The sequence below is a fragment of the Punica granatum genome, chromosome 2 (genome assembly GCF_007655135.1).
Source record: "Punica granatum isolate Tunisia-2019 chromosome 2, ASM765513v2, whole genome shotgun sequence".
Classification (NCBI taxonomy): Eukaryota; Viridiplantae; Streptophyta; class Magnoliopsida; order Myrtales; family Lythraceae; genus Punica; species Punica granatum.
In genome coordinates, this window is record NC_045128.1 from 32,469,145 (window position 1) to 32,480,041 (window position 10,897).

A 10,897-nucleotide genomic window follows, 5' to 3' on the forward strand; every position below is an offset into this window, starting at 1 on the left:
TTCTCCGTCTAAACAATCCAAACAAGATATCAATATCAGCATACCCCATAAGAAAGGAGAAAACAGCACGAAAAAGATTTAAAAAAGAATAATTTGAAAACCAACAAAAGTGTTGGTTGAGTAGTAAGCAGCTCACCCTTATAAGAAAGAGAATACAAGTTCGAACCCTGGGAAGTGCACTTGTTAGGAGGGAGAATAACTTTTAATGCTTGATCTCCCGACTGGATTAGTCAGATTCCATTGGGCTCTGGATACCATGATACACACCGAAAAAAAAAAGAATAATTTGAAATGTCTGTAAGCTTCATCAATATAGAATCATGAGCTACTTGATCAGCGTCATCTACCATTACCTCTTCCTCACGTATAATTGCAAGTGGTTTTGAGCCAGCAATATGGGGAATCTTCATCTTCGCACGATTTTCCGTGTTGCTATCACTTCTGAGTCTACAAAGTTAGAGAAAGATATCAAACTCATGGGGTTTCTATGTTTGATTCGCTCCATATCTATTGGATACTTAAGATAAATATTTTTCTTTAATGATGCTTTCCGATTCCCCCAATATTTTCCAATAGATGCAATCACCCACTTCCTTGCAGTGTCATTCATGACAAATTTTGACTGTAGATAACAGCAAGATAAATGCAAATAAAACAGTGAACAGATAGAGCTATAACGTGCAACAAATAGGAGATGCAAGTCCACCCAATAGAGCATAAAGTCAAACTATATTATAATAAAATCATGTACCTATATAACTAAAATGAAAGATATGATGCATCATAATAGTCACAAAAACGGCAAGAGGCATTTCTCAATGATTATTTAAAAATAAATGCATTAGTTACATGTACATACCACTACTAGCTTCCACATATCTTCTTTATTCTCTTCCGGAACATGGTGAAATTATTATATGTAAGTGGAGCCAAGTTTCCACGGCATGCTAAAGTGCCTAGAAAGCAAGATAGTTTCTTCGTATAGGGACCAATAGGCTCATTTGTGCCATTCAACCGAATAGGGAGATGATGTTCATTGCTCAATGCGTAAACATCCAGGCAGTTATTTGGACCTCGAGTTTTCTTCTTCCCACAACCTAATTTAGAAAAGTTGGATGTTTACAAATGTAAAGAAAAATTACAATTGACAAGTAATTATTGGACAGTAAAAAGCAAGCTGATGCGAAAGTATTTTCATGCATACTTTCATTTGTCAAAATTTCGTTTTCAGAGTTTCGGATGCTAACATTCATTTCTTGTAGATGTTGGTCCTCTCAATCCTGATGTTCCGTAGATCTCACAAGGGAATGGTGGGATTGCCCGCTACTACGGCTTGCAAGCGCTTGGCTTTAATGGAAAATGGCGGAGAACCTTCATTGGATCTTTTCCATTTTTTTTCCCCGTTGCTCTTGGAAATATATCTCGGACTTTGGCACTTAGGGCATGAGGTAGCTTCAGCATATTCCTTCCAATATAGGATACAATCATTTCTACATGCATCAATTTTTTCATACTCAAGCCCCAACGCCTTTGTCGAACTTTGAGCCTCTTGAAATGACCTAGGCAATGTCTCGCCAATGGGAAAAGCTTCTTTTAATAGCTCCAGCTCCAGCACCTTGGTGAATGAGGTGTTGCTCCAATTATAAAGAGTCTTAATAAGACGAACAATGAATGACAACTTCTTGAACTTCTCACAACCCGAGTATAACTTCATTTCTGCATTCTTCAATAACCTATAATACTTATTGAAATCTTCACCAAGCATTTCTCCACTTCGATCATCCATCATCTCATGATCATTTAATGGCCCAGCAATATCATTTATCAATCCGTGCATATCATCATGCTTGCAAGTTTTATCAACTCCATTTGAAGGAGAAACTTCTCCATGATAAACCCAATCAACATAGCTCTCATCAAAACCATCACATATTAAATGGTCATATATGTCCTCTCTATTCAACCACAAACAATTATTGCACTTTCTACATGGACATAGAACTTCTTCATCTTCAGCTGAATTCCAGAATGCAAATTTAAAGAATCTAGAACTCCATTAATGTAGGTAGTACTATTTCTTGGAGCTCTTACCCAATTTTTCTCCATTATCCTCCACACTGAACTAAAAATTTTTTTTAACTGAAATTAAGGCATTGACCTGATATAAGTCATCATGCTTATGGATATATTTAGAATCAAACAAATCCTCCATAAGCAATAAATTCAATTGAGAATAGATTAAGAAAGTGATGAAAATAAAAAAGGAGTAAAACACCAGAAAATTCTAAGAAATTTCCAATATAGTTAAACTTAAGTAAATCAACACAAAAAACGAAATGACATGAAATGGATCTCCACTCAGTAGAGGAGAATACTAAGCAAGAGAAGAAAAACAGAAAATTTAGGTAATAAATAGTTAGAATGAACCAAAAAAAAAAGATCTTTTTATTAGGTAAGAGAATTTCCTAGAGTGGTGCTATATTCCCTTTTGTTAGGTTCTTGATTTCTTCAGTGATGCTGCACAAAAACGCCAAAATTCCCAAGAAATCAATTCTTATGGAAGAAAAATACTTGAAAGAAACTAAATTTTAGGTTTTGAGAGGAAATCCAGATACCTGGACTGAATTGCGGACCCGAAGAACCACCAAACGAAGTGAACCAAGTGGTGCGAATGCTCTTGAACTTCCAAAAGTCACATTCTAAATATCCCTTGGAAAATTACTCCTTGAAGGATGAAATTATCTTCTTTTCATCCACTATACAAAAACATGAATTTTTTTTCCCAAGTAACATAGTGGGGTAAGTATTCTCATAAAAGAAAAAACATAATGGGGTAAGTAAATATGTAGACTGAAAAGAGAAAAAAAAGTTCAAATGGAAATTTTTATGCGTTGACTAAGATAGCGGAGGGAAGAGAAATTGGATAGTGATTAAAGGGATTTATCCATGTTTAATTAGAACAATAAATATCATATTGAGGGCATCTTGGTACCATAAATATTGCACGCATTAGATTAGACAAAGTGGCAGCGAAAATAGCCCTACCAATTAAAATGAATACATAATTTCATGTAACGCGCCCGTAGTACGAATATAATTTATCGTGCGTAATGCGGGTACATGGTCCTTTTATAATTATAAATTGATGGTGGGCAAACTGGTCCAGTCGGGTCTGACCCGGTTTGCAAAAGGAGGAGGAAGAGAGGCTTCAAGCGTTGAATTGGCGGCAAAAGTCGAGAGTACTCTGGCTGAAGGATGGAGATCCCTTCGGAAGAAGAGATCTTTAAGGCGCCGGGTCCAGACCAGATGGCCTAGCAGCTCTCTTCTACAAGCATTACGGGCCGCAGCCGGAGCTCTTCTCTTCGCGGCGATCCGGAGCATCTTCGGTTCGTGACCCCCTTATATACCAAAAGAATCCCGGGGGGGTCAAAGATACCGGGACCCGGAATTGAATCGAGCTTCTCCCTTTCTCTTAGACTTTTCCAAATTTAGCACGTGCGGTTGAGGACACAACACGGAGCGATTCGGCAGAAGGGGGGAGGAAGCACCCCAAATCAATTTAATTTTCTTTCTTTCTTTGTTTTGTTAATAAGGGAGACGAATCGGTACGAGAAAAGAAAATAAAGCTAAAAAAAGAACAAGAGTCTTAAAATTCGGTGGAGACAGGGCACAGGAGGAGGACGACGGGGAAGGGCCACGGGAGCGGCCTTCGTATATAAGGAGGGACGCTGGCCGTTTCCTCGAGTATCTCTGGAGAGGGACACGAACGGGAACCGACAGCAGAGCCCCTCCTGGGATCACTCGAATTAGGAGACGAACAACATCAGGGAGAAGAAGGACGAGGACGAGGACAAATCATGACGATGGAGACCGGCGACCGCGGGCGGGTCTACGGCGAGGAAGAGCTCGGTGTCGAGGTCCCTGAAACCGCTCATCAGATTAGCCGCGGTACCAAACCTCGTCGAATTTTGCCATTTTTTCGGTTGACCCTTTTGGGTTCAATTCGTGATTCTCTGTTCTGCCTCTGTTTCTGTCGGACGAATGATTGTTTTCCGGAGTTCCTTCTCTTTCGTGGGGGCATTCCGATTGTTTTTCACGGATCAACGATCTCAGTTTCAGCAAAAAATTTACCTTTTTGTCGTGGAGAATTTGTGGATATAATATACCGCAGAATCTTAAAATTGAATGTCGAGAAATAGTTCGTGGTTCACATAATTGTTGGATAATTTGATTGGTTTTCGCCTTTTTGGTTGTGTGTCTCATCCTAGGAAAAACGTTTCCTAACCATACCCCAGATGGGAAAAAGATTTTACCTTTTCCAGGTTCAAAGACGATAGAACATAGAGAGATAATTGCAGAATGATGATGATGATGATTTGTTGTGAAAGAAAACCTGAACTCACGTTCTTCATTAGCTTGTCCTCGGATGTCTGGTTGTTGATCCTGTGGAGTTGAAACATTATCATGGAGGGTTCGTTTTCATGCAGACTCATGGCTTCAAGTGACTTTCATCCTCTGCACGGGAGTGAACAGCGTGTTCGTCCTCGGATATTCTGGGACAATCATGGTCCCTCTCGGGTGGGTTGGGGGTGTTGTTGGACTGCTTCTTTCAGCAGCCATCTCGACCTACGCCAGTACGCTCCTGGCGAAACTTCACGTCTTAGATGGAAAGAGGCATATCAGATACAGGGATCTCGCAGGACACATATACGGTACAAGAGTTTATGATACAATCTTCATGGTCTTCCATTGTCCTAATTTTTGCCTATGTTGAGTGCTTTTTGTGTTTTTTGGTTTACTCCAGGCAGGAGAGCTTATTGTCTGACATGGGGGTTGCAGTATGTTAATCTTTTCATGATCAACACAGGCTACCTTATTTTGGCCGGTTCTGCTCTGAAGGTTAAATATTCGAGTTCTTTGAATTCTCTGTGCGACTGAAAAGATCATTTGAACTGTTTCTTCGAATAGCTGCTAAGTCCTGTTATTGCCCTTGGGCGTGAACATATATGTGTGCAGGCAGCTTATACTCTTCATCAGGATGACCATACCTTGAAGCTCCCCTACTGCATAGCAATCACTGGATTCGTATGTGCACTGTTTGCGATCGGGATACCTCATTTGTCGGCCCTGAGGATTTGGCTTGGATTCTCGACAATTTTGGCTTTGTTCTATCTTGTTACAGCTTTAGTCCTGTCCTTAAAAGATGGTAAGTCTTGATGCCTTTTTCTTCATGATGAAATCTGCTCTGTCTGAACGAGTACACCATTCTATATCCCTTTGGGATTTTCGATTAGATTTTCTTGATGAAAAGGATTACGTTTGGAAGACAAGTGGTGCTAATTATAAATACTACTGCTGTTCTGAAGGAATCAATGCTCCCCCGAGGGACTATAGTATCCCGGAAACAGGCGCAAACAAGATCTTCACGATAATAGGTGCCTCTGCAAATCTCGTATTTGCATACAATACTGGAATGATCCCTGAGATCCAGGTAATCCTTTGGATAGAAATCCATGAACTCCCTGAGAAGAAGGAAAAAGGCAAAACGAGCTAGTCTTCTTGTGTTACTGAAGGGCTAAACCGATGGACATTTGGTTAAATTTCTGAAAATCCTTGCATTTGTGTCTTTTGGTTACAGGCAACAATTAGGCAACCTGTTGTGAAGAACATGCTGAAGGCTCTCTACTTCCAATTCACAATCGGGTTACTGCCTCTGCTTTCAGTTGTTTTTGTAGGCTATTGGGCTTACGGGTCTTCGAGCTCGTCCTATCTCCTTAACAACGTCAACGGACCTGTTTGGCTCAAAATGGCTGCAAGTATTGCAGCCTTCCTGCAAAGTGTCTTCGCCTTACATGTATACCCCTTTCACTCCACCACTGCCTCTACTTATGGAGCATACTGCAATATATGTGACCTTAATTTTCCGCAGGCAGACTAACTCTTCAGTATCCGTCTCCCTTTCATGCCTCTACAGATATTCGCAAGCCCGATGTATGAGTACATGGACACGAGGTACGGGATCAAAGGGAGTGCTTTGAAGCCGAAGAACCTCTCATTCAGGATCCTCTTCAGGGGCGGATACCTCACGATCAACACCCTCGTGGCGGCCCTCCTTCCCTTCCTTGGGGATATTCAGAGCCTCACGGGAGCACTCAGCACGTTCCCGCTCACCTTCATACTCGCAAACCACATGTACCTCAGGGCGAAGGACAAGCAGCTTAGCTCTCTACAGACGTTGTGGCATTGGCTCAATGTCTGCTTCTTCGGGGCCATGTCCGTTGCTGCTGCGATCGCCGCGATTAGGCTCATTATCGTGGACTCAAAGACATACAATCTCTTTGCCGATATGTGATGATTTTTTTTTCCTTTATTTTTTTTCCTAATTATTAAATTTCCCGCGAGGAAGATATTATTTTCTAGCGGGTCGGACAGAATTTTATTTGTCTGGAAGTTAGCTTGAAAATTACTCGGAAACAGAAGAAAAGTTGGCCATGTTACATGTTCAACTTGAATGTATTGTAGTTTCAACTTTGTTGGCGTGGAATTATACACTGAAATCTATGTTTAGTTGAAAATAATGTTTCATAGTTTCTTTTGTTGAATTAATCTCTTATCCTTGTGTTCAATTTATTAACACCAATAATTTTTGTTGAACCATTAACTTAGCTTGATTACATCAACTTATTATTTCTCTGTTTTTTTTTTCTTTTTTTTTTTCAGTGGACCAAGGGTGGAAGCCCAGATACAAATTAAACGAACCACAAAAGATTTGTCCCTATTGCAAAGTCTTTAAAAATAAAGTGATCTAGACCGTTAGAAATGGTATCAAGGATATGAAAATAATTTTCATATGGACACCGATTTTTTCCAATTATGAAGTATTTAAAAGAAAACACTTAAAAATTATAGTATAAGGATTTTTTCTCAATTCAACAACACAATCATTATTTTTTTATTTTTTTCTTCAAATTCTCTTTCATAATTTTTCATATTAATTATTACAATTAATTTTTAATATTAAATTCTCTCAATTATTCAATATTTTTCCTCAATTTCAACATTTTTTCTCAATTCAACAATACAATCATTATTTTTTATTTTTTTCAAATTCTCTCACATATTTTTTAAACTACTTTTGTCTTTATTTTCTTAAATCAAATTAAATTAAATTAAATCAAACTTAATTTCTCTACCAAACGCTATGTTAAATTGTTGTTTGGAATTGATATAACCATTGAAGGACACCTGTCCTTTTTTTCGTTCCAAACTCTTTTTCCTTTCTTTTCTAGTTTTATGCATAAATTTTAATTATTTTTCGTTTTTGTCTCTTCTTTATTTTGATTTCTTTTTACATTCTCAAAATAATTTTAAAATTAAGATATCTTAACTATCATATATTAATTAATTAAAGCGGGTCACACCAGACAAAAGTGGAGAATATCATTTAAGAAGCAACGACATAAATATATAAGTATTATATTCAATAACAACATATAAATATTATACTTAATAAAACAAATATATTTGCGACTAGAAAAATTATAAATTATAATAGCACCACTATATGATAAGGGGCCATCGGAATACATGTTTATACTTAATATAAACATGCATCTCATACTTTATTTTTCTTTTAAAATTAGCAATCATATTATCCTTTCAATCCATATTATTTAATTTTATCTATAAACTTTCATCTCCCTTTACCCATACATAAAAATAATTAATCATTTAAACTGATTACAAACTATTAATTTTTTTTACAAACTTATAAATTGAAAATATTTTTCTTTTTTTAAAATACATTATATTCTCCATTTCTTAATATTGTTTGTAAATCTTAAAATCATTGATGCAATTTTTAGACCCACGTGAGGCGCGGATCTAAAAGCTAGTATGTATGAAATTACAAGTTATGGTAGTGCACTTATATATTGTATAAAATAAGATTAATTGCATTGATAGTCCAAAAAATTTCATAAATGTTATAAGTTGGTCCAAAAAGTTTTTTTAGTAACTAATTGGTACATTAAGTTTTAAAACCGTTTCGATGTAGTGCATTCCGTCATCCGTGTTTGACGTCGTTTCTATTTCAAACTTTTTAAAATTACAAAACGACCCAAAGTTTTAAAATTATCAAAATGTACCCCACATTCTCTCTCTCTCTCTTCCGCAATTTCTCTCTCTCTCCCCCCTGATCTCCGCCTCCTCCGACCTCAAGCCCTCCTCCCTCTCAAAGTTCGCAAGGTTTGTCGCGAAATCAGGCAATAACTACATTTTCCTTGCGAAGATTGACGGATTCGCCGAGCTCTTGCTGAATCTCATGACCCGCGCCGATGATGATGAACCGGAGGAGAGGAACCTCAAGTTCTCCTTGTACCCCAAGCTTGGATTCGCTGAGCTCCTACTGAACGTCAAGATCGGAGTCGGAGTCGAAGTCGGCGGCGGTGCGACCGAGGAGGAGGAAGAGGAAGAGGAAGATCAAGTGAGAGGGAGAGAGAGAGAAAGTGGAGAAGGAAAATAGAGAGAATGTGGGGTACATCTTTAAAAAAAATTTAAAATTTTGAGTCGTTTTGTAATTTTAAAAAGTTTGAAATAGAAACGACGTCAAACACAGATGGCGGAATGCATTACATCGAAACGGTTTTGAAATTTAATGTACCAACAAGTTATCAAAAAAAATTTGGACTAATTTATAACATTTATAAAATTTTTTGGACCATCAGTGTAATTAATCTTTTTAAATAATGAAAAAAAGGGATGCTGGTGCTGGGAAAAAAAAAGAAATAGAAAAAAAAACAAAATTAAGATTCCATTACGGGCTGTTCTTCAACTCCCGCCTCCCCCCTCTCTCTCTCTCTCTCTCTAAGCCCGCGCTCGGCTGCTATTTCCCGCCGATCTCTGCCCAGCACCGCCGTGGCACCCGCCCCGGAAGGTGGCGGCTCCTCGTACCAACTTATTGGAGCCTGTAATCTCTCTCCCCCCCACCCCCCCTTCTACCCGTTCTCTTCCTCTCTCTCGCTCGGGTCGGTCCTTCAACTCGAATTTGGGGCTTCTCGAATCTCGGGGCTTTTGAATCTGTGTGCTATTGGTGGTTGGGTAGTTCCTTTCAATTCGACAATTTTTTTACGATCTGAGTAGTGAAGGCTCCTTCTTTCACTGCTTCCCTGAAGCTTATAGGTGTCGATTTTTGTGGCCTGTAGATCGTTGACGATGAACCTTCGAGAGCTCCCGGAAGGGATCTTATGTGGAGTAATCTGCAGCGAACGTGTCTGGAAATGGCTAAATTCAGGGATCGGACAGAGGATTTTAAAGATGCAGTTTTGTCATGCTGCTGTGTCTTTGGGTGACAATGAGGTTTGATTGCTGTTACTGTTTGCTTTGTTACTCATCGATGCTTATTGTGTTTGTGATACATTTTACTAGGGGTTTGATTATGGAGTATTAGGATTAATTGAAACTGGATGTTAAATGAGATGGAAGTGAATTAAGGTTGTTTTGTTCAAGCGATCTGTGGAAGTAATTTAGTGCTTTATCATGATTGCCCCATTTTCACCATCTCCTGTTGAGTCAAACATTCACACGGTTAATTTTACAAGCATTACGGGGCCGCAGTCGGAGCTCCTCTCTTTGCAGCTCAATGTAGCTTCTCCCGTTCGGGCTTTCTTCTATAGGATAGGATTGTGAATTGCACCTTTGTTTTCCCTTATCCCAAAAGAATTGGGGGGGCAAAGATTGTGGGACCCATAAATGAATCAATTTTTGCCTTTTAAGATTTTTCCAAATTTAGCACGTGCAATTAAAAAGGGAGGATACAGAGCGAATTGTCAAAAGTAGGGAGGAAGCACTCCGAGATTATTCAATTTCTTCATTCAATTTTTGGGATTTTTCTTAAATTTGCTGGAGACAGGGCACAGGACGAGGACGACGGGGAAGGGCCAAGGGAGCAGCCTTCGTATATAATATAAGGAGGCACGCTGGCTGTTGCCTCGAGTATCTTTGGAGAGGGACATTGATGCGAACCCCGTCGAACCCGTCGCGGAACCCAGCAACAATAATATGAAATCAAATTCGGATCGTCCAAGATAGAGATTTCGAAGGGTGGAATATTGACCCCGTAGCTATGTAGAGTTAGAAACCAATATTATACGAAGCTTAAGAACTACAAGTAATCGACTTGCAACCCTTGAAGCATAAGTTCAACAAGAACAATTTGGAGAATATCTCTCACACAAGATAGAAAATAGCAGAAAGTTGTGAAAAAAATAACCTAAAGAAGATCTTATAAGAAAACTAAGGAAAGCACAAGTTCCTAACATATTCTAGAAGGCATATTCCAATCAGATTTGGTGGCCATCTTCTAGAAGGCATATCCTAACCATATTTGAGGTAGTTGTGGTAATCATTTAATGCCCCGATGTGTACTGATGAGGTCCAACACTCTTGATGACCAAAATCAGCCCCGAGTCGACTTGTTCGTCTCTCGAACTGCGTACCTCTTCCCGAATATGCGTCCATAAGTTCTGCAAGGCTTACTCCAATTTCTTAACACGTGCTCTAGTGATCGGTCCGGTAGAAATATGCAACTTGTCCTCATGCTCTGAGTCCGGCTCAACCCTATCATTCCTCCCTTCTTCAAAAGGATTCGTCCTCGAATCTACGCCCACATCAAAGGGAGAAAGATCAGAAACATTAAATGTAGAACTCACTTGATACTCTCCCGGCAAATCGAGCTTGTATGCATTGTCATTAATCTTTTCTAAGACTTGGAATGGTTCATCTTCTCACGGATTCAGCTTTGATTTCCTTTGGCTTGGAAACCTCTCCTTCCTGAAATGAACCCAAACCCAATCTCCCGGTTCGAAAGTGACATGCTTTCTTCCCTTGTTGGCTCGAG

General features: G+C 39.0%; 1 protein-coding gene and 1 long non-coding RNA gene across 2 annotated transcripts; both read left to right on the top strand.

Moving 5' to 3' along the window:
* The first annotated feature begins 3,589 nt into the window (after window positions 1-3,589).
* On the top strand, window positions 3,590-6,590 carry LOC116195516 (proline transporter 2-like). Its single transcript, XM_031524762.1, has 7 exons — window positions 3,590-3,948; window positions 4,488-4,712; window positions 4,805-4,899; window positions 5,017-5,206; window positions 5,367-5,491; window positions 5,639-5,854; window positions 5,975-6,590. Exons 1-7 carry the CDS (start codon window positions 3,858-3,860, stop codon window positions 6,350-6,352), a joined length of 1,320 nt encoding a protein of 439 aa, XP_031380622.1. The 5' UTR covers window positions 3,590-3,857; the 3' UTR covers window positions 6,353-6,590.
* A 2,118-nt stretch (window positions 6,591-8,708) lies between these two features.
* LOC116196987 lies at window positions 8,709-9,510 on the top strand. Its single transcript, XR_004154962.1, has 2 exons — window positions 8,709-9,099; window positions 9,204-9,510. It is a non-coding gene; the product is annotated as an uncharacterized LOC116196987 (long non-coding RNA).
* Window positions 9,511-10,897: the final 1,387 nt, after the last annotated feature.